This window comes from Spermophilus citellus (genome assembly GCF_964194105.1).
Source record: "Spermophilus citellus genome assembly, chromosome: 4".
Lineage (NCBI taxonomy): Eukaryota > Metazoa > Chordata > Mammalia > Rodentia > Sciuridae > Spermophilus > Spermophilus citellus.
In genome coordinates, this window is record NC_138185.1 from 119,392,492 (window position 1) to 119,416,963 (window position 24,472).

At 43.6% G+C, this 24,472-nt stretch overlaps 1 protein-coding gene across 1 annotated transcript in view; it reads left to right on the top strand.

Annotated features, from left to right (window-relative positions):
- The first annotated feature begins 609 nt into the window (after positions 1-609).
- The window catches only part of RORA (RAR related orphan receptor A), a 686,592-nt gene continuing 662,729 nt past the window's right edge, over positions 610-24,472 (top strand). The window contains exon 1 of the mRNA XM_081289523.1: positions 610-1,559. Within this exon, the coding sequence (XP_081145649.1) occupies positions 1,394-1,559 (166 nt within the window). The 5' untranslated portion in view covers positions 610-1,393. The remainder of the gene's footprint in view (positions 1,560-24,472) is intronic.

A 24,472-nucleotide genomic window follows, 5' to 3' on the forward strand; every position in this document is an offset into this window, starting at 1 on the left:
ATTCTCTCCCCCACCCCACCTCCTTAAACACATATTTATGCCACCTTCTGGTATATAATAATATTTTTATTGTCAAAATTTTTGAGCCTTGTGAAAGGAAAAAGGGGGTGTATGTTAAAAATGGACTGATTTCATCAGTGTCTTTGCAGGCAAAAGAAAATGGTGGATTGATATTGAGATAGAGATATCAAGATACTACCACTTGAATATTTCCATCCATTCAATTTGTATTGTTCCTTTATACTGTAGTTTGGGATGAAGGTTACATTGATGTAATTTTAGGTTTTAAGCATCCACTAGAAGATGGGTTGTTTCAAATGAAGGAGATCTTAGAATAATGCTTTCAATGATGTGACTTATTAGGAGTATCTTAATTCTATCATCCAGACATTTTGAATACCACGCTAGTATATCAATCTTTTACGGCAAGACTACACTTAACAGCAAAAGTACCAGTGGGAATCAACAATCAGCGGCCACGCAGGAGTTAGAGGCAGTGTGGCATATTTTCTGCAATTTAGACAGTCATCCAACAAACAGGCCAAAGTTTTCTTCAGTAAAAAGTGCCCTGCCAAACGGCTGGCTTCTGGATTCCTCGCTGAAGAAACAGCAAAGGAGCTGAAAGCGACCTCTTTCAACCACACCAGAAATTAGCTGTCGATGGCGATACTAGATTCACAAAATCTGTTTCAGGCACACATACGTATCTAACCAAGATTGGAAACCCACTGACTGTCCCGTTTCAAAGTAAAAAGTGCCACGTCCTCCATTCTCCTCCTTCTTTGGGGTGTTAGTCCAGTTCTAATTCTTTCTTAGTTTCCACTCAGCCCTGGATAGGGCTGGCAGGGAGCTACCTGAGATTTCTCAACGTGGATAACCGCATTTGTCTCCTCCCAGGCTGGCTGTGGATAGGGGTGAGTTCTGTTCCCGAGAGAGTCTCAAAAGTAGACACAGATTCATCTCGCCGATTTAAATTTCTGTCCCTGGGTTGAGGAGACGGGAAGATTGGGGCGCAGGAGGAACTCCCCTCCTCCTCCCCTCTTTTCCCCACCTCCCTAAATTGGCAGCCTGTCTGTGGCTCTCGGTCTGGGGTCTGGAGGGTGGGGAATGTGGGTGTGGGGGCCGGCTGGAGAAGCTCTCGCTAGCGCTGCCTGTGGCCAGACCCGCCTCCTATCCCCTCTCGGGCGGACACACACGTCCACCTAGACACTCCGCGCGCTCCCTCGCGCTCTCGCTCGCCCGCCCGCCGCCGCCTGCTCTCTCCCTCCTGCTCTCGCCCGTCTCCTTCTCCCTTTTTTTTTTTTTTTTGGTACCATAGAGTTGCTCTGAAAACAGAAGATAGAGGGAGTCTCGGAGCTCGCCATCTCCAGCGATCTCTACATTGGGAAAAAACATGGAGTCAGCTCCGGCAGCCCCCGACCCCGCCGCCAGCGAGCCGGGCAGCAGCGGCGCGGACGCGGCCGCCGGCTCCAGGGAGACCCCGCTGAACCAGGAATCCGCCCGCAAGAGTGAGCCGCCCGCCGCGGTGCGCAGACAGAGCTATTCCAGCACCAGCAGAGGTAGGAGGCTGGAGAGGGGCTGGGGAGGGGGGCGGCGGAGCCCGGGCGCGGAGCGGGGGGCGGCCGGGAGCAGGCGCCCAGGGCGCGGGGTCCCGCGGCGGAGCGCGAGCCTGCAGCTGCGCCCGAAGCCCGGAGCACCCCCTCGCCCCTCCCCCTTCCGCCCCCCAGAAATGTTGCAAACTTTTGCAGCCCGTTCTCGGCTTGCGCGAGGAGAGGGGGGCGGGGGAGGCAGCGGGAGGGTTGACAGCCGGCGGACCCAACCCCTGGCTTTGATTTTTCTGCAAAGACAGGAGGAAAGCCGCGTTGCCGAAATGAAATGCGCTCCCCAAAATACGGAGAATCAAGGAGTGGGGGCCCGGGAAAGAAACTTTTAAAGCGGCAGTGTCCTTTTAAGAAGGAAAAAAAAATATATGTATCTGCTTATGGCCACCCTCCTCCTCCTTTACCTTTTCCCCTTTTGACAGTTTCGGCCCCAGCTGCTGGAGTCGGGGGTGTGTTTTCGGTCCCCCGCAGAGCTTGGGGGTGGGAGGAGTGAGTAACCGGGGAAGCCCCGGGGGTTAAGGAGAGGGGGCGCTCCGGGGTCTGGGGGCGACGCGGGCACCCTCTCTGGAGTACGGCGATGGATTTGGGCTTTGGAGGAAAGGCCAGAAGAAACAGGGTGCGGGCGCGCGAGGTGCTAGCCAAGTTGTGTTGCGGGAGCGGCGAGGGGAGATGCGCAAGTTTGCAGACCCGGGTTCGGAGCCCGGCGCCCGAGCTGGCGGGGGCGTGTGCGCGCCAGCGCACCTAGGGCGGCGGTCAGGTGGGGCACTCCACGCGCAGTCGAGTCAGCCGCTACAAAGAAAACAAGCAGAGCAAGAAAGCTCGATAGGCACCCAAACTTATTTCTGCCTTGGGAATCCTTCCCTTTCTGAGATTCCTAGTGTTTCTGCAATAACCTGGGGCTGGTTAGTGCAAGTTGAATGCTGGTTGGATAGTGAGAGCGATTTTTGCCCTCCCTGTGAGATTTGTACACTTCATTTTGGTGTTTGGAGTGTGTATGGGGGCTGGGGGGCGGGCTCCGATGTCCCTCCTGGCGTTTTCCTAGTTAAAGTAGGTTGTTGAGGAAAGCTTACTCTCTCTCTCTTTCTTAAAGGTGTTTGAACCTGATGTGGGATTTTTTTCTTATCCCCCTCGGGTATGGGGGATTATTTATTTGAATGCGCCTGGAGTTTTCAAAGAGCAGGAGGAAGCTACGGCTTTAATTACTGTTGTAAATAATGTATAAATCACGCCTGTCACTCCGGAGGAAGTGGGCTAGCGGGAGCTGCCCGGGGTTGGGGACAGAGAGGATCTCTCCAACCCCGGCTTGGGCACCGGCCCAGCGCGCCCCCTCCTCTAGCCACTGGGCTTTAGGCGGTGAATGGGGAGGGCTGGGGAAAGGCGAACCCGGCCCTGGGAGCCGCTCCCTTCCTCTTCGATGTTATAGTTGGAGGTAGGAATATGGCTGATCATGTGCTGGCTGTTTTACAGTTATCCCCCCCCCCCCGCCCCACCTTAGCCACACCCCCTGTCCGGGCGCTTTCCCATTCACGGAATTCGAGTACAGTAAAAGCCATCAGGATGACACACGCGAAAAACATTTAATTAAAGGCGATTTCTGAAGAGTGACCACGCCGAACCGTGGTTTGAGCTAGAGGGGGGCAGTAAGGCTGGGGCGAAAGGAAAGGGGATGAGGGCTGGGGGCCGGACCTGCAGCTAGATCGGTGAGTTTGTGTGCGGAGAGCTTTTGGCTGCAAAGAGTATATTTAGACCCTGAGACGGTGGATTTGGAATGCGAGCGGGTTATGTAACAGGGTTAATCAGAAACACTGGAGAAAATCCCCTTCATGTGTTTCTGAGGCTTTTTTTCCTCTCTCTCTTTTTAAGAAGGGGGAGCATAGTATATAGGAAGCGGCACTAATTTCTGGTTTGTGTTATCACCCCCCCCTTTTCAGCCCCTCCCCCCTCTGGTATGTTATTAGCATCTTCAGGTGTCATTCTTGCCAGAAGGTGTTCTTGCAAGAGATAGGGGTGGCAAGCTGCAGAACCGACTAGCAAATCCGTAACTTGCTGCTCTTGCAAATTATATAACGCCGGGGCATTCAATACCACCTAGGCTCAGCACAAAGGGGAGAGGGATAAACTAGGAGTAGGATGCATCTTATGCAGCTGACCTGCTGACCTATATCCCCTTTCCTCTTAGAGCCCCCCCCCCCCATTCTGTCCATCCCTGGCCATGGCTCTTAGGAGATTTAGTGGGAGGGGGGAGGTAAGGCCCAAACACTCAACTCACATCCTGCACGCAGGCACTAGGTTATATAACAGTCTGAATGGAAAAAGGAAGGTCAGAGATGGAGGCATCCTTTAGCTAACACAGCAGTAGTAATAGCTTCCAGAAATTATGTGCATTTGCAGACTTTAACCTCAGATGTAGCGTCTGCTCCTCAGGGGTACCAATCTTTGTGTGTGAGCTGGGAGAAAGAGAGAGAATGTGTAAGTATGCCTGGTAGTTGAGAGTGATTTGAAAATGGGAAATGTTTGGGTTTTCAGATGATGTAATGGAGTTGGCAGAATATGCAAGTCTGCTTCCAGAGTGTAAGCAGTAAGAAAATTGGAGCTGGCATCCAGTATTAATGTTGCATAAATTACAATATCGGAAAGAAATTAACCTACACACTAGGTGATTACGCCTCTTAAATACTTAAAACATAAAGGCACACGAGTCAAAGGAAAAGCAAACATCATCACCTTATAATTAGCATTTTCAACCTCAAGGAGGGTTGAGTGGAGTTCTTTGCATTGGGGAAAATGAGAAGCTTTCTGACTTGGGAGATGCTGCCCCAAAAGATAGCGGTTAGCCTCTAGCCAGTGAGTGTTTGAAGTCCACAGAGAATGTGGTCTGGATTCTCATGACATTGAGGTGACCTCATGAGACATTACCTAGATAGACTTGAGGCTATTGCTGAATTCCACCTCCTGGGAATTCAAGTGTGAATGGGCTGTGTACCTTTAGCGCCTGAGCTTCCAAAATCAGATGTGTGACTTTATAATCTGAAAGATGACCTCCCCCCATCCTTACAACTGCAGGGAACCTTAGCAGTTTTAATGAAACTCTTCCGTTTTCTAGGTGGTATTAATAATGGCTGGTGTCATTCAGTCCCATCTTTACAGCACAATGAAAACCAGAAAAAAAAAAAAAAAAAAAAGACAGGCAAGAGGCAACAGGGGAAGTAAGAATGAAGCGGAAAAAAACCACAGCGAATCTTTAATTTAACAAGGCTTTCAGAGACTTCAGGGAGCCATGAGCGTTGTGACATAACTGTTGTTAAAAAACCCTTTTTCAGAATCTCGTTATTATATGCATGCCGGAAGCTTACATATTTTACTTCAGTAAAGTTATCCTCACAGGGCTGGATTCCATGCACTGGGTTTGCAACACCAGTGCAGAAGGTTGAAGGCTTTTAGAGCAAGCTGACCTAAGGGAAAAATCGAAGCCAAAAGATGGGATTAACATTGAAAAAAAAGCTCGGTTGGGTTGAGATCGAACCCCCTGGAAGCTTGGCTTAGACTGACTTAAAATCAGTTAACAGGGCCTACAATTTATTTGTAGACCTGAGGACTTCTAGAACCACAAAACTCCTTGACTGTAAAAGTATGTCCCCTCCTCTCTTCCCTTTAATCTCAGGTGAATCACTTTCTAGTAGGTTCCTCCCTTAGCAAGTTAGCACCCTTTCTAGAGATGGATTCTCAGATCAACTTTTCTGGCATGAATCTGGCTTCTCTACAGTGAATAAATGAAGCCCTATAGTTTGAAAGTGCTCCTGGCTGGGAGAAAATCCTTTGCCACAGGGACAAAGTGATTTTTTCTTAAACTGAGGGACTTTAATTTTCCGGTAAATTGCTCATAAAAACATTTATAATTATACGCTTTAAAAATGTAATAGAATAATTTTAGAAAATGCATTTCATGATAGTTATAACCTTTTCTGTTGCTCCCCCCCTTCTTTCTTAAAAAGTATTGAATTATTAATCTAGAATTCAAGTCTTGAGTGGCTAAAACATTTATAGCAGACTCTTTTTGTTAGTCACCTGCTGGAATTTTCCAAAACCTACAGGCATGATGTGGAGCCCTTGACTTTAGAAAATGTCTCTGTTTCTGAAACTGAAGCTAAAAAATAAAATCATATCATTTTGAATTAATGAAGCCTGCACTGATGCCCCCTCAGGATGAGACCCTTCTGCTTGTGTGTTTGGGGCAGCAGAGGTGGGAGCACACAGCACATACCCCCTCATTCCACACAGACTCCTGAAGTGGGACACAAGGAGGCCTGAGAATGGGAACAGTGATAGCCAGGCCTCGTGATGACAGTGGTCTGAGGAGTTTGATGACAGCTGAATCTCTTTGGAAGCAAACTGAATACTCTGTGGACCTGACCTTTGGAATGCCAGTAAGACCAGCCCTTGGCCAATCTTCTTGTCACTTCTGAGTTAAGATGTACTTTTTCTCCAGATTCCTTGTTGTGGTTGTCCCCCCCCCCCCTCGTAGGAACTTGTAGTGTAATGTTAGCAGGACAGATTGAGTTGGGTGTTATTGAAAATTCTCTCCGTGTGGTGTGGACTCTCTGGGCTACATTTTTTGAGAGTACTTTCCCTTTCCCCTCCATCTTCCTAGTCCACTTGATGAATTATTATTATTATTATTATTATTATTATTATTATTTTAAGTTTTTGTACGTACTCCTGCATCTGAGAAAGCAAAAATATCTAACTGCATTTCAGGCATCTGGGAAAAGAGATGTCATGTAACTGCCCTGTGTGTGTATGATGTGTGTGTGTGGGGGGTTATAATTATATATCCTAACAGGATATCTGCTGCCCACCCTCTTTGTCTTCCATGAGCCATGTACAGGGACTTTGAGGTCAGCATCATTCATTCCCTCATGGAGACTCCTGACCCATTGATCCCAGATTAGTGATAAATTCCTCCAGAGCAAAAAGTCCTTTTGAAAGGCCTTCAGTGGTTGGAGCAAACACTAACTTAGAATGTACAATCCTTTCTGAATGTGGAGATTGTATTCCTTGGTTAGAATTCAGGAATAGTCTGCTCTTTCTCTTTTCCTCTCCCCACATCACTTTCTTACATTTACCTTTTGTATTTAATTCACAATAGGAAGGGTTGCTTTGGAATTAAGCTGTTAAATTTTTCACCCATCTTTGTAGGCTGCTAAAAAATAAAATCGTATCATTTTGAATTAATGCTTTAAAAATCCCAAATAATCAGCATTCAAGTGTTGATTAATATTCAGTAAACCATGATTTTTCTGTAAGGGTACCAAGGCATTACTGATGAATTGATTTTTTTCTGACTAACAGTAGATTAATCTGAAATGGTTTTTTTTTCTCTTTTCCTTATTGAATGTTTTTTAAAGTGTACTGGTCCCCTTTCCTACCCTAGAAAGAACATTGAGGATATAATTGAATCTTTCCTTGAGGCTTGATAATCTTATGGTGCCACAGGGTCACTGTTCTGAGTATGAATTCTGATTGTACATTACAGAACTATAAATGGAGACAGTGTCAGAGACTGGACTAATCTGTCTTGATCCCAGCATGAAAATTGTTTTCTTTTCTTTTTGTTAAATCCTCAGCAGGAATGTTTTGTTATTTGCTTCCCTTGTTTTCTAAGTTGCAAGCAGCAAATTAGAAATTTCATTAGTTGATTCTGGTTAATTGAGGTTTTTAATATATAGGAAAATTCCGTCTAGCATCTAGTCTTCTTAATTCTTTCTCTAGAGTTATAGGAGATGCAAACTAATTCTTAAATATTCAGGAAGGTTCTTACACTTACAATAAGTTATATATTTACTATATTACCATAACATCATGTAATGTTCCCTCCATGTAATGGTGGACAGAAATGCCAGCTAATTTTACCTCTTCCTTAGGTAGGTTAAAGAGGTATCTTTGGCAAAGGGGCTCATGAGTCCCGAGTGTTAGAAAGCTCAAAGGTTAGAAGGAAAAACTTTAAGAATGTCGGTAAAGAACATTTAGATTGTGCAGAAGGAAGCTCTCCTTCCAAGCTCAGGCCTGGGCTTCAGTTGGCACCACCTACATGGAAAGCATCCTTGGAGCCATACCACAGTCAGAGGCTGGCTTCCTTGGGCTCGTCTCACTTGACCTAAGGATAGTATGTGCTTATATCTTGGATGTCACAGTGTAGGGAATTCAGCTTGGGAGTCTTGGTGTTCTTTTTAGTCAGTAACAACTGACTATTATTTGTTGTTGTTGTCATTGTAGTTGGATCAAAGACATCAAATTGTCTACAGAAATAGGGTGAAATAGGGTGTGGTGAGGAATGGATGTAGCACAGCTTATGATTCAGGCAGAGCTGGCTTTTGCTTCAGCTCTTACATACTGATGCTAAAAGGAATTACAGGTAACAATTCCCTTGTGTTCATGGAAGAACAGTTTTTTTTCCCCCTAACAGATTTTTATGGCTTTAACTGACATGTCATCATTGTGAACTGTCTTCCCACATTACATGCTATGGCACATTAACAGTGGCATGGCATTGTAGGTTCTTGGTGATTGGCTTATCTACTGAACTGGGGCCCTGCTGACTGGTTGGAGAGCCTTGTGCAGTGCCCATTGATGCTGAGGGTTCAGATTTCATGTACCTTAAAACATGGCAGAGGACTCCAGGCTGTCCCAGGGAGAGTTTCTATATCAGCAGGTGTGTTTTCTCTGAAACTCCATCAAAGCTTGGGAAAGAATAGGAAGTATTATGGTATAGGGGATTGACAATCCCTAGCCTTGAATATCTTCATGTTAACGGGTGTTGGCATTTCGATCATGAACTATCTTCAAGTTTTCTGAAACAATTAGGGAGTTTCTGCATGTATGCACAGACCGTAATAGGTGAACTCATTTGGGGTGCAGGAAAATGTGCCACTTGGTATTGGATCCTCAAGCCAGTGCAAGAGGCAATGCACTGTTAAAAATACCTAGCTTACTTCCGGGGAGGATTTGGCTGAATACTGATGAAGTTTATGAAATATGAATGTAGTGAAGTTGCTGTACGTAAGTGGTAGGCGTGTGTGAAAGGAGTAAGAAGAAATAAAATTGTGTATAAATGACAATCTGAAACTTGATGGAATTGTACACGTGACAAGAATGGCCACATTTGGGTCTGTGCTTAACAGGGGGAAAGAAACAGGCTCAAAATCTATATGTCAGTCTACAAGTGGGATTAAAAATTAGAGAATATAAAATCATTTATAGGCAAAGAATGCTACTGAGGATAAACAGACAGGTTGCAAAGAATAAAGATGAAATTTCCAGAGAAGGGGAAAAATGATAGAGCAACATTTGACTGTATAATGAGGTATGGTAATCACTGTATTCCACACTATTAACTATGGTGCTGTTAGTTGGGGAAGCAGTTAGAACCAAACAAAAGGTATAACTAAGAATTTGAGGTTGTGTGGGAGAAATCCTTTTGATCCCCCAAACGTGAATGTAGATGCTGAGACACCAGGCTGCACGTGATGTAATTTTTCCTGTCTCGTCCTGATTAATTGACAGCCCACTGTATGCTTCTTTCCTGAAGGTGACTTTACAATCTCTAGACACAGACATTTCCCTCCGAAGTGGAGTGAAGGAAGGAGAACCACAGCTAAAGTGTGTCTCACTGGGTGAAGTATTTGGGGGAAAGATAAGAGTGGTGTCAGGGGAAGGGAGTAGTGCACACAGAGATTAAGAAGGCCTGTTTGGGGCTGGGGAGCGGGGGGCCCGTGGATGAAGGCAGGGGATCTCTAGAGGGTAAAGAGACTTCTGTGCAAAAGAAAATGAAATTAGCATTGACTCTGAAATGGCTGGGAATGTGACTTTCTAATTTTAAATTATCTTTAACAAGGGCAATGAAAAGAGGAAAGTTGACACTTTTGAGAAGTTATGACGAACTTGTCGAGAATGCCAATTGACAAAGGCAGGTAAGGGAATACTTGGAAAAACAGCAAGAACAGGTTGAAGGGCACGCTGATCTGCTTACCGGGATGGTGAAGGAATTGGTGGGCGTGTTTATTGACTCTTCCAATTAGTTTTCAAGAGACCTGAAGAAATGGACAGAGATGGAGAAAAAGGCAACCAGATGTGATTCTGCCCTTCCAGAAGCAAAGAGGCTTATGTCAACCCATGTGATCGATGCCAGTCACGGCGAGGAGTGACTGTGGAAATTAGTGGATTTTCAACATCCAATCACAGAGGAAATGTGTATATTTAGCAAGCCTAAAACCTCTTCAATAAACTGCGTTGCTTTTCATTTTCACTTTCTAGTTATAAAACCAGTGGAAGATGAAAAGCCCACGTGACACTACAGCGTTCACTCCCGGGAACATTTGTGTGACAGGGATATTATATCTGAAAGGACGGGGCAGCTGGGAGGGTGGACTGCCCATAATTCTCAATTGTCCAGGTGATGAAGCACTGGGAAAGCAAAGGAAAATGAAATAATTTGGTAATAAAGAATGATTTCTCTGTTAGTGACCTGATTACTTGACTGATGCTGATAGGTGTGAAACTGCTGGTGTGGCTCTTGCCATCGCTGGCACTCCTCACCTACCTCGGAGGAGCGTGGGGTCGGGGGAGTAGGAACCAGGGCAGTTTCTTTAGACCAGCCTGTTGACCCAGAAATTGTCAAGTTTCTCAGTGGGAGGGACACAGCCAAAGATTACTGAGGTTCTACAACTTTCTCCCCACAGAGAGTCACTAGGAGAATTGATGGGTTCTTGAATGTTCTAGAGCTTGCTTTTTCTTTCTTTCTTTCTTTTTGTGGGGGGTACCAGGGATTGAACCCAAGGGTGCTTAACCACTGAACCACATCACCACCCCTTTTTATTTTTTATTTTGAGACAGGGTCTCGCTAAATTGCTTAGGGCCTCACTAAGTTGCTGAGGCTGGCTTTTTGGTGCACCTGTTTCAGTCTCCTGAGCCACTGGGATTATAGGCATGCACCACCATGCCTGGCTAAAACTTGCTTTTTAATCTGAGATTGGGGATATATGTTAGATATGTGAGGTTCACTCATGGTATTGCCACTGGTTCTATTTTATTGGACTACAGTGTGTTAGACCCAGAAGGGGACCTAAGAACCCTCTAGCTCATCCCTCCATTTAAACCAAAGCTCACCGACATCTAGTGGTATGTCCAAAACCATAGCAAGGGTATGACAGGACTCCAGGTCTACTTTCTCAACTAATCTTCCTTCCACTTGTGTGCTGTGCTGGGGTTCTCAGAATTTCCTTTCCTCCAGGAAACCCCTTGAGGGTATTAAGGTATGTGTAGAAACTAATGTGGAATTAGGTAGTAGATGTATATATGAAAGTAAGTAGTGAGAGTCATTTTGGCTATGCATCAATAATGGAACATTGTCAGTAACTGTGATTTTTAAATCCCATTGGACGTGTCTATTATTAATTAAAAATTAGCCAGTGAGCTTATAGCTATGTCAGTAAAGTCATTCTAAAGCATAGTGAAAATAATTCTTGAGTCTCATGTTCTGATTTAGTAGAGAGGAAGTCACAGGTTGTGGAGTTGTGCATCTTACCCCGTGCGTTTAAGTGTCTCTCCGGCCAGCTTCTTTCTTCAAGGTGAAGGCTGCTGTGCCTTTTATAGGGAGAGTGAAACAGCAAGTCTATGGATGGAGTACTACAAAGCCATTAAAAGTCATATTGCAGTGGGAAGGTACTTCTTAATGGGTAAAAAGTTTACAACCTGTTGCTAAATGAAAAGTAACAGCTTTCATCACAGTGTGCAGAGAATCACATTATATTTGTGAAAATAATTCCAGTGTGTGTACATGTATAGATAAGAGATATTTTATAATTCTATCAATATATTAACTTTGACTCAATAAATTAACATTTCAAAACAATGAAATAATAAAGTGGTTATCTACAGATGGTGGGATTATCTGAGTTTCTTTCTTTCTTTCTTTCTTTTTTTTTTTTGCTTTTCTGTATTTTTTGAGTTTCCTGCATTTTGTATGTATTATTAAAAATAAATCTTTTTTCCCAAAAAAACCATTGTTTCTGTGTTGTGAAGCTGGGGATGCTATGAAGAAACTCATTTCAAACTTGGTGTGTTACTGGTCCAAGTTTACCAGCCCAAGAGCAAAGAGCAATGCCTTTTTTTTTTCTTTCTTGATTCCAGGTATTGAACCCAGGGGCACTTAACGATTGAGCCACATCATATGCTCTTTTTATTTTTTATTTTGAGATAGGGTCTTGCTAAGTTGCTGAGGCTGGCTTTGAACTTGTGATCCTCCTGCCTCAGAACTCCTGAGCCACTGAGATTACAGGTGTGCACCACTGTGCCCAGCTGTGAGCAATACCTTTCGACAGTCACATTCAGCCAGGAAAACTGGAGTCATTCATCTTGAATATTAAAAGGAGTGTCCTAATTTTGGAACTTCTTGACCCTCTAGAGTAATATCTTTGAAACATTCATATTGCAGTCCACAATGAGAAACATAGATATTGTGAGCCAGTATACACATAGTCACATGAATCTGCACATAGAGACAGACACGCAAGAGAAATAAACTTTTGCTATAAAATATTTACCCTTTAGCTGTGGTGCACTGTTATTTTTGCGCTATTATTTAAAATACAGGTCATGAGCCATCAAATTGGTTTCTTGATCTATTTATGAGCTGCTTCTTGCAAATCTGAAAAACCCTATCCTGGGCATGGGGTAGAAGCAGCCCTTCAGGGGCCTGGGGCCTGGCAGTGGGAGGGAGGAGGGAAGTGTTTCCACAGTAACTGATGTTGAGCTCCAGGTGTTACTCATTATGATTCCAAGGAGGAAGTAGGGGAGGACAAATAATGTAAATACTTATTATTATAATCATACAGTATCTTTATGCCACTTTTAGCACATGCTCATTAATATCCTATTTCATTTAGATATGCATCTGCCTTGACTGGTTTAGAATATAAATACTTGGATCCCCACCCCTTGCTTTGAATATACATCAGTGTGCAAGAGCCCAAGGATGGTATATATTTTTTTTTCATTCAATCAATATTTACTGTGTGCCAGGCACTGTGCTAGACTCTGGGGATAAAGTAGCACACAAGAGAGGCCAGGTTCCTGCCTTCCTGAATCTTATGTTCTAGTGGTGGCTTTTTGTAGGGTAACCCACTGGGTCCAGACACTTCAAACAGTTCTCCTCTTACCTTGAACTTGACTTTTTTCACCTCTATACCTTTCATGTACCTTCAGCCTTCCCCTCCTCCAGTCCCTCACCCAATCTGTCCTCATCTGTCTTTGCTTATGGGAAATCCTACCATCAATTCAACTACAGTAAGATCCACCCTATCCTTCCTGAAGTCCCCAAGTTCCCTTTGATAGTTGTCAGTCACATAGGCCTTGCTCATGCAACAAACATGTAACTCTTCCTCTGCCAGTTCCTTTTACATTGTCTTATACTGCTTTTTTTTTTTTTTTTGTATGTAAGCTTGGTTTCCCCAAGACAGGGATCATGGACAAATGTTTTAATCCTCAATTTTTGATTAAAGACGGTGCTCATTAACTGTGCAAGTAATCTTTCCCATGTTGCTGTGCAGAGTTCTTTGTTTCTCAAGAGACCAGCTCAGCCCTCTGAACTCTGCAAACTTATCTCTAACTTGCTTGTACTTCCAACTGGGTTTGGGCTTTGGACCCTTGTTTTTCCCACCTCCCACTCTCCTGGATCCACCAGTCCCCTCCATTGCACGCTCAGGCCTGCTCCAGTCTTGAATAACTCAGACTGAGGCTGCCCATGTTGGGAGAGTAGTACATTTATCTGGCTGTTAGAAGCTTCCTTGGAGTGAGAGAGACCTGGGTCGTAGGCTGGGTGTGCTGTTTGACCTCTCAGTCTGTTTCCTCACCTGAAAATTGGGGATGCTGCAGATGTACTTTGGGAGGACCAAGTGTGATAAAAATGAATACTCAGGGCTTGGCAAGAAGCCTGGAAAATATTAAGAGTAGCTCCTGGGATGGTGGCAATAATGATGGAGCAGGTGTGGGGGGTGGTGAAGCCCCCTCACCACCGTCCCCTTCTCCTTAGTGGGTCCAGTCACCATTGCTTGGATCATCCCTCCTTGATGCTGATTGGCTGCTCTGTGAAATAAGCAAGAGTCTCAGGGCATCAGTGGAGGTTCTGACGCTTTTCCTCTTACTGCCAGGTCCATTTCTGGGACTGGATCCAGCCCCCATCTCGCAGTTCAGTTACCCTGGGCTGGGTCCTGCCAAGGGAGGACGGATCACTTAAGTTCAACCCATCCACCACTTGTTGGGCTTTCCTGATGTTACCTCTCATGCCTTCAGCTGAACCGGAAGTGACTGCGCATTCCTCCCTCCCTGCAACCCCATCATTCCTGTGGTCCCCCACGACTAATTCTCCCAGTTCGAGGATGGGGTAGACCCCTCCTTCCCACCATGCTCTGTGCTCTCAGTTCTAGCATCTTATCGTTCCTGGCCCTCCCTTCTCCTTCACTCACTTTCTCCTCCCTGCCAAAAAATCCCATTGGAGAAGGCTGTCTGCAAGGGCTCCATTCAACTTGTTCTACATTAATGCTCCACTGTGGTGACCCACTGCTGAGTCGTTCACTTGTAATGTAATCTAATAATTTACATGCACTTTGCAAGCAATACTCTCAGAGACTCACAACCTGCTCAAAATTACTCTGCTGTTACAGTATTTGAGCTGATGAGAGAGCAGCGTGAGAAAGAGTGGTTATTGGTACCACAATAGTTTTGGGTAAACCTGGGAAAATCATGTTAGCGCAAGGATAGGGAGTGCTGATGGATTATAATATCCTTTCTTAGAGGATCAATTAAACTTGCCACGGGTCTTTTATTGACTTTACTTGTAACTGGACTAGGATAGGTCAAAGTACAGCGAGGTAAGGGCAGAGCAAGCTGGAGGAAATGACTCAAGAGTGGAATCCTGTCTTTCTGGGATGCTCCGAAAAAGGTTTTTAGTTTTGATATACTGCATGACTTTTACAGAATTAATTGGCACTGTGATTAGGTGGTTTTATTTCTTCACTCAAACATGTTGGAAGCTGATTCTAATATGCAGTAATAATGAAAATAGAGTAATGCTGTAATAATAGTGCCATTGTAAAGCGAATTACACCATTAAGCATCTATTTTGTCTAATTTGTATTGTGATAGTGTGGGTGATACACAGAGACTTCGAGTAGCTGGTCTTTAAGAAACAGACTCTAGCTAAGAGGAGGGGGTATAATATATTGAACATTCAGCAATGAAAATAAAGTGTGAATGTCATACATGAAAATAAACATGCAGCATATACACATGTATGTAGATGTCGGACTAAGAAGAAGATGTATGGTTCTGGCCTGAAACTTCTTGACTCATGTTACATTTTAATGATTAAGCTGAATGAGGATGGGTGATCAGTTATGGCAGGTCAAGTCAATAAAGGAATCAAGCAAGGCTGGAAAGCAAGGCTTTCTGTATTTTGTTTTTAGCCTCTTCATGCTTGTCATCATGCCTGAGAGCCTCTATTCATTGCACTTCTCAAGTTAGCAAAGAAGTGTTAAGGGTCCAGGAACATTGGTCATTTTCCTTTGTCATTTGTCTCTCAAGGAAAGATTAGTAAAACAAGTTCTTCTGCAGCAGAAAGATAGAAGCACATTTTTATGCCTGAAGTCATAACCCAACTCTAAGGAGCTGAAAAAATAGGCTCTGAGAAGGTATCATTTAGAGTGGCTGCTCCCAGTGAGACATGTAAATTTAAAAACCCAGGAACATACTACACCTTGGTTAGGTTCCAGTGACTGTATTTCTTTCCCCTTCTGGGGACAGGCTTCTTTGGCCAGGTACTGAGGGTATAGTTTGGCAGTTATTGTCCATGAGTTTCCAACCAGTAGAAAGGTATCTCAAGGAGATTCTGAAAACTTCCCTGGTCCATGTTCCACTCTGGATTGCTGCCTCCAAAGCTGCTCTGTGTTCTGCAATAGGAGCATCTCAAAGGGATTTTGCTGGTGGCCTTTCATCTTTTCTCTGCCCTCACTCCAAGATTTTGCTTGTGCAGCATTGTTGACACCATTACCTGGTAAACTGGAACTGCAGAAAGACTTTGCCCAAACAATTGAGTTTTTATGGCAGTTAAGAATATATTTAAGGGGCTAGGGTTGTGGCTCAGTTGTAGAGTGCTCACTCAGCGTGTTCGAGACCCTGGGTTCAATCCTCAGTACCACATAATAAGTAAATAAATAAATAAATAAATAAATAGATAGATAAATAAATAGATGTATTGTGTCAACTACAACTAAAAATATTTACATAAAAGGAATATATTTCTCTCCCTCCCTCTCTCTCTCTCTCTCTCTCTCTCTCTCTCTCTCTCTCTCACACACACACACACACACCCACACACACACACGGTACTTGCTCTGATGGTCAAAATACTGAAAGTAAATTTGCTTCATAAACAACTGTGAGCTTCCCTGTACCCCAAATCAACAATGTTGATATTAAACACCACGAAGAATGAAGGAGAGCAAAGGCAGCATCAATGCCTGGCATCTGGATTAAGAATATTTTTGGTGGAGAAATTTATTGCAATCCTGAAAGAAAAAAATATCAATATTATATTGTGCCTAATAAAATGCTATAATGAAAATTATCATGGCATTTGACAACATTACTTTATTAATTGGTCTTTTCCATTAATTTTTTTAGTCACAAACATACTCTGGTTTCCTCTCTCATTAGTTACAGTCTTTATTGAATTCACATTTTGCTGCTTCAGCTGTGTTTATCTTCCCATTGGTCTCAGTTCCTCGAGGGCAGGGTTGTAGATTGTCTTCAGTGTTCTGTCTCATATCTCTCTGCCTTTTACTGGGGCATTCAGTGAATGCCCTCAGGATGATAGTGACGGTGCAGCTTAGAATCAATATGTGAAAGTCGAGCCAGCTGAGGGAAAGTGGAATGAGGCAAGAAAACCTAATATTCTTCGAAAGCTTTAGCTGTTTAAAGGTGGTGTGATATGCTGTCTCCTTGCATTGACTCCTCAAGGGTTTATTGAGCACTTACTTTGTGCTAGGCCCGAGTTGGTCAATGGAGGGACAAAGTTGAATTAAGGGATTTAATGGGAAGAAAAGATAGAATAATTTGAAAATTGCAAAGAGTGGTATAATAACCATACTAACAAAGTATATAGCACACAGGAGATGGGGAGAACACTTTGAGAGGAGTCTGGGAAAGCTCACTGAGGTGATTATATTTGCCTGGGTTTTGAGAACAATGGGGAGATTCTTTAGGCAAAAAGAGAGAGGGCATTCCAGGTTGAGGTGTGAGGTGCAAACTGATGGTACATTCAGGTCATGTGGCTTGGCCTCACCAAGGAAGGTGCTGGTGAGGACCAAGAGATCAAGTTACAGGAAGTAGGCAGGGGCCATGCACTAAGCATTTGGGGACTTTTCCCATAGGCCCCAAATTTTGAGCAAGTAAAAAAATGCTTGCTTTCTTTTTGGTAAGATACTGAAGTAAAAGTACCTTAGGTAAGGGGTGGAGAATTGACAGTGTAGATAGTGAACCCAGGGAAGAGACCTCAGTGATGATTTTGAAGGGGATATGTCAGGCCAGGACTTTAACTGGAGTGTGTAGGGGGTAGAATTTCTCAGGAGATGGAATCAGAGGTGCATGATGGAGGGACTGATAGGAGTCCACCCCAGAGTTAGGGGCAGAATTATTGGCCAAGGCACTTGGGTGGAGTGGGTAGAAAATGTGAGTTAAGATTTGGATGGGATGAGTTGGAGGTGCCAGATGGACATGTGAGTCTGGCAGGTGGCATGTGACAGTGTATGACATGAAATATTAGGAGGGAAGAAAAACATTTAGCCAGAACCTGGGGCTGGGGAAGACTATCTGCAGACAGGGAGCCCCAGCTCTGAGTGGCACTTTTTGGGGGACTGGGTACTAGGGATTGAACTCAGGGGCACTCGACTACTGAGCCACATCCCCAGGCCTATATTGTATTTTTATTTAGAGACAGGGTCTCATTGAGTTGCTTAGCATTTCTCTTCTGCTGAGGCTGGCTTTGAACTGGCGATCCTCCTGCCTCAGCCTCTCCAGCTACTGAGATGACAGGCACACTCCAACATGCCCAGCTCTGAGAGGCACTTTTGACGGGATTGGAAGATTGAATTTGTGCAATCATGAAGTCATGTTTATGGATTTTGAAGTGATATCAGTGCAGGTGGGTGTGGTCAGGAAATTGAAGGGGATAAATGGTGAAGTGAGAGGGAAAAGATTGAGATCTGGAGATTGTACATCTGCTTGAGAAAATAAGGATGTGGGTCACCTGGGTCAGGTTATGGTGCCCTGTGCTGCTTCAGGTTGCGTTTGTGTTTTTTCCACTTTGGTGGAAATCCTTCCTTCCCAACATACCTAATTGATAAGTGAAGAGTTGCTGCCTTTTTTTTTTTTTTTTTAACTTTCTACACAGCCCAGCATTGATTTATCCTGTCTCTAAAGGGAATCTGCCTCACAGTTGGCAGAACCTCAAGGCTGGAGCAATGGAATGAATAGTAGCTTTGGAGAGGTCTCTGCATTGCCCTGGGAGAGAGGCTGTGTGGGAGAGAAAGTTGAAAGAGGGTCTTGAGAAAGGGTGTGAGACCTTCAAAGGAAGGGTCCAGCCATGGGAAACTAAATAGAAGATGTTTTGTTTTTGAAGTTCACCAGAAAGACAAAAAGAAACGCACAAGCATTTGTTGGCGAAGCAGACAATGACATTGGTTATGCTATAGTGAGATTGCCACTGCTGCATGTGTTGGGCTCCTGTTTTCGGGGGACTTTCTTATATGCAACAGCCTCTGGAAGTCTAGGCAGGAAGTTAATAGTGCTGCAGCCCAGGGAGAACCTGGGAAGTGTTGTGTAATTAGGGGGACCGGTGGACTTAAGACAATGTGGACACTAATAGGCTGACCTTATCTTTAAGTCCAAACTAGCCAGGAGGGGGCCTGCCCTGTTGGAAGAGCCCTCTGTTTGCCCGCCTTGTGAGGCTGGAGCTGGCTGTCTGCTGTTTTCTGGGAGTTCAGTGATTGCCCTGTCCCTAGCTCACTCACGTGTCATGTGAATTATTTGTGTTATCTCTGTGCTGTGAAATTAGAGGCCTGCACCCACCGTGTGGTAAGTGGATTAAAGTAAAAGCCTGTTTTTTATGGTGTGGGGGAAACCCGGCCAATATGAAGGAACTATTTTGTGTGTGTTTGATCTGACAGTGGGAGGCCTTGGGATGCCAGTGTCTTCTAATACCTGAAAGCTGAGCTCCGGCTGGAGTTTTCTTCAAAGAGGTTGCTATTTTATCTGTTGACACTTCTGCCAGGAAGGAAGGTCTGGGGTGGGTGAATCTGTGATGATTCTTCTTCTCTTGCTGTTGTTTTCTTCTCTGTCTTTCTAACTTTGCAGAAAGCCCTTCCGGTTATCCACTCAGACCCTGCTCAGGACACTGGTAGCCAAACAGTCCTCTTTTGTTAAGTATTTTTGTTTCTCTTGAAAGGTGCCCTTCAGGACAGCACGGCCTTTATTTGAGCTGTTTATAATTGAGCCCTGAAGAAACTTAAACAGAAATCATTCTAAACCCAGGCCAAGCGCCTCCTTTTGCCTCAGCAAAAGCTAAACCCACGCGAGATGAAATCCAACCACTGGTTACCTGAGAACCACTTTGGGGAGCTCTCCGGCTTGACTGCTCTCTCTTGGCCACCATCCCAGGAGGCAGCAGAGGACCAGGGCCAGGCCTGTCTATACAGAGATGCCAGAAGAGTTGAGGCTCTTGGTGAAGGAGTTCAGGCTGGGTTATGATCTACAAGTAGCCTGTAGAAAATGGTTTGGAGGAGACATTTGTGGCTCTTAGTTGTTTTAGAGTTGGACTATTTAGAGGGAATTTTTCCTCTCTGTGGCTCAAGCTTTCAGTAAGTTGATTTATATATTCTTTTTTAAAAATATTTTTTGAAAATTATTTTATTAATTTATAATACCTTTATTTTATTAATTTATTTTATTTAACGCTGAGGATCGAACCCAGTGCCTCACATGTGCTAGGCAAGTGCTCTACCGCTGAGCCACAACCCCAGCCCCTATGTATTCTTTTTTAAGGATACAGACTTTTAAAAGAAAAAGCTGTTCATAGTTATAACTTTGAAATACTTCTGTCATTTCTGTTCCTGCCTGTTTCCTTCAACAAATTAAGGTAAACTAAGTCCTTTGAGAAAACCAGGGCATATATAAGGATTTGATAATTTAGTGGTTGTGATTTGGGGATTACTTCACTTTTAATGGGTATAGAGTTAACCTCTGGGACTTGAAACAGAATCCTCATCCTCCCCAAGTCATCTGGTTTGGGGCTCAGATCAAGCCTCATTGCCCACAAATACTGCAGTTCGTTTTGGAATTTTTCTTTCCACTTTCAATACCAGCTGAAGGGTCATTTCGGGTTATTTAGGTGGAATAGGGAGAGAATGCTGGGCTTTGTCAGAGAAAGAAAGACTGGCTAGAGATGTTCTAATCCCTCCAGGCTGTTTGGAGCCTTCTTGTGCGTGAGGTCATTGGTATATTTAAATTCGGAACTTCCACAGTGCAGGTCAGCAAAGCTCTCCCAGCCTCCTTGCTAACTGCAGATTTCTCCCGTGTGTCTAGCGGAAGAGACACCTGCCTCTTGGGGGAACCCCCCACTTCACAGGAGCATCTGTGCAATGGGCCCCTGCATACACAGACAACTGAAAAGTGAAGCAGTCTGGAGACAGGCATCATTTTGAGGCTGAAGGACATTTTAGGAAGTTAGGGACTGGTTCTGTGACAGGGAAGTTGAGCTAAATATGCAGTTCTATTTTAATTTTCACTTTATGCCAAGGCAAAAAGCATTGGGAGATAGACTGTAAATGTGTAAGTAAGTCACTACAAGAATAGCCCCTTGAAAAATGCATATCAAGGGAGGCTAAATATTTTCTCATATCACTGAATGCATATGAAAAAGTAATGCTTGATCAAGTTCCTGAGAAAGGGATGTTATACAGCCATGATCACAGTAATGAATTGCACCAAGTACTACTTGGTGATGAAGTAAGTCTTGAGATGTCTTTATCAGCTGTGGCTGCTATAACAAAATATTGTAGACTGGGTGGCTTAAACAACAGTTGTTTATTTTCTCACAGTTTGGAGCTTGGAAGGCAAGCTTCGGGGTCTGTCAGGCTTGGGCTTGGTAAGGGTCCTTTCCTGGCTTGCAGCCACCTTATCACTGTACCCTCACATGGCATTCAAAGGAGGTGTTTCTTCCTCTTCTTATCAGGGCTCAATCCTTATCATAGTACTCTACCTTCATGACCTCACCTAAACCTAATCACCTCCCAGAGGGACTACCTTTTAATAACATCACATTGGGGTGAGAGCTTGAACATATAAATTTTAAGGGAACATAGATCTTCAGGCCACATTTGTGACCAATGCCGAAAGCATACTAATAATTTTCAGGATGGTCAATTTGTCTTCAAAAAGTTGTTAAAAATTCTTATTTTGCTCATGTGTTTGTTTAAACTGTGTGATGTTTTTCTATGCGTATTTCTTCACCATATTCCCCATGTACTGTTTGAAATGGATGGTAGTAAAATCCAAGGTAATTAAGGTGATGGTATCATTGTTTAAAATTAGAGAGCGTGATTTATTTTTATTTGCTTTTTTGGCAATTGAACAGCAAGTTCCTTTGTATTCTGCATAATTGGATCACATTTTAATTTTGTGTCAAGCAAAGATCTATTTTCTATTTCTATTAGGAAGACAAGCCTCTGTGGCTGGGTTTGAATTGGGATTTTGCTGTTGGATGTACTTTTGAAGTTGAGTCAGCTTCTAACAAACTCATCTGTGAATCTTTAGGGTAAGAAAGAAACTTCAATCTATAGCTGATAAACAGTCATGGATTTTTGTCTAAAAAAAAGTATGGAGAAGTCAAGAGAGTGAAATATACAACCACCAAGGCAATCAGAGAAGAATCAGATCATGGGTTATCCAGTATGGTTTATATACAAAAAAACATTGATCTTTCATTCGGGCACATCAGTTTGTGTATATATTCTATTATCTACATGGCTAATGCCCAGGATGTTCATATAGAGCAAATTAATGAAGAAAAACTGTGAAGGACATACCGGACAAGTAACCATGGGACCTGGGTTCTGATTCCAACTTGACTGTTCATTGTATAAGCAGGTTACGCAAGTGGCTGTCAACCCAGAGGCCTCACCTTCTCCATAGCGCAAGCAAGTACTGAGTCATGATATCCTGCCAGCTTCCACATTCTATGACCCCATGCCTAAGGCCCAACTTTTTTAAAAAATATTTTTAGTTGTAGATGGACACAATAACTTTATTTAATTATTTTTTAATGTGGTGCTGAGGACTGAACTCAGTGCCTCAGACATGCTAGGCAAGCTCTCTACCACTAAGCCATAATCCCAGCCCAAGGCTCAACTTTTTTAAGGAATCCCCAAAGAATATGCAGTCTTTTTTCTCTCTAGCTTAAAATTACTGACGCATAATTTACATACCATTACATTCACCTGTTTTAAGATTACAATTCAATAATTTAGTGAATTTATGGAGTTGTATTACCACCACTACAACCTAGTATACATACCTATCACCCCTAAAACTCCCTCATGTCCATTTGCTGTCACATCCCCTCTCTGCCCCCAGTCTAAAATAGCCATTGATCTGCATTTGCCTTTACTGGCTATTTCATCTAAATCAAATTATATGACACGTGGTCTTTTGTGTCTGGCTTCCTTCACTTAGCATGATGTTGTAGCATATGTCAATACAGGTTGAGAATATCTCTTATCTAAAATGCTTGGAACCAGAAGTGTTGCAGATATTAGAAGTTTTTGGATTTTGGAGTGTTTCATAGACTTTTCTAGTTGGGCATCCCTAATCTAAAAATGTCAGATATGTGGAGATGCTTTTTATTATTGAACAATATCCTACTGTGTGTATATATACCAGACTTGTGTATCCATTCACCAGCTGATGGACTTTGTTTTCTTCCTTCTCTGTTCTGTAGTGCACTTACTCTCACTGTAGTCTCCTCTCTTCCTGAAAAGAATGGATCTCTCTTAGAGAAATGCAAGACCTTTATTTTAGGCCTTCTCTTACAGAAGAGGTTAGGCTTCTGTGGACCAATCTGGCTGGGTCATTGAAGATGTGATTAAGAGGTTCTGCAGCATCTCTCAGTAAACAGGAGAGCCTAAGTCATGGCGACTTCCCTGTGACATATACTGAATTTGAATGTGAAGTTTCCCCCACAAGGAACTTGACCCCGGAGTTTTCCCAACACAGGCTGCCTGTTGTTGTATGTTGGTTTTACACATTGGGAGATGAAATACTTGGGAGCAAGAGTTAAGAACACTGGCTGTTAATCTGATTAGTAATGTCACTTCCAACATTTTTCTCTGGAAGTCATCAGAATTGTCGTTGATAACAACAAATCCACAGAGAGAAATAGTTGCCTGCTTTGCTTTTCAGCTGTGAATCAAAACGACTGCTAAAAGTAATGGTGAATAAAAGGTAGATAGACTGAGAAGACGGATGAGTTAAATCTTTGGGCTGTTCATTTCTTTAAAGAGAAGCCATGGGCTTGACAGCTCGAATGTGGTAATGTTTTTGGGTTGTGAGAGAAGAGGGGATGTGCATTTCCAATTGGTAAGCCCCTAGCTAATGGAGGGTAATAATTCAGTATTCTGGATGCTTCTCAGATGATTCTCCAGTTTAGAGTCTAGCTCTGGTAATGCAGCTAATCTGTAATATTGTTCTATATTTGGCTGCTCCAAGGCCAACTCATTTCCAGGACTCCATCCTTGGCTAGTGGATCATGTAGGACAAAGGAGATAGTCAACCCCATTTGCCTTTGTCCTCTCCATAGAGTGGATATCAGTGATATCTTTTAGAATTTAGAAGTTAACTGTTCACTGTTTCTTGTGGTGCAAATGGTGTTTAGCATATCATGACCTGTCTCCTGGGTCCTGGGAAAGCTTTGCCTTGGCTGTGTCCATGTGGTAGGGTTCTTACAGAGAAAGACAAGCCAGGACATGCTTTAGTAACATCAGACCCTCTGTGCCTCTGAGCCTGAGATCCGGTGGCTGCAGGCAGAGAGAGCAGTGTGTGGCTGGGCTTTCCTAAGGACACATCAAGGCATGATCACATTCTTATCCTCTCCCACAGCTTTAAACAGGGAAATATTTTCTTCTCCCTTCCAGGAAGGAACTAGTTAAAGTGGAAAAAAAGTCTCTTTGGTGGTGGCAGCAGGGGAGAGAAGGTCAGGGTTCTGTCTTACTTGGACTGTGTTAGTGCATTGTAACAGTTGATCGTTACAAGGATTGTTCTTGTAGGAGTCTCTAACCCATAAGAGCCTTGGGGACAGGAATGCTGTGGGGTGACCTTGTGTTTCCCTAACTTAGTGCTTTGCATACAGCGGGCACTCAGCTATTGTTTTTGAGTAAATAACTGATGAATAAATTCTTTGTATACAACAGACACTATTCATGCAGAAGCTAGTGTTTGCAGTAGTGTCTGTCACGATTGCTGGGTGCCCAAGCGACAGCAGGCAGAGCTCTTGCTCTTTGGCTCCCTGCTCCCTTGCTGCCTCTCGCGTCTCCCCCTTGCTTTCTTCCACAACTACATATTTAATCCCTGTGCTCTGCAGGCTCTCCATGAGTGGCTGACGTTATGAAGGCAAAATAAAATATTATTTAAGCTCTCAATGAGTTTGCAAGAACAAGTATCCCAGAATTCGGGATGTGATCTGACAGTTTATAACAGTTAAGAGTGCTCAC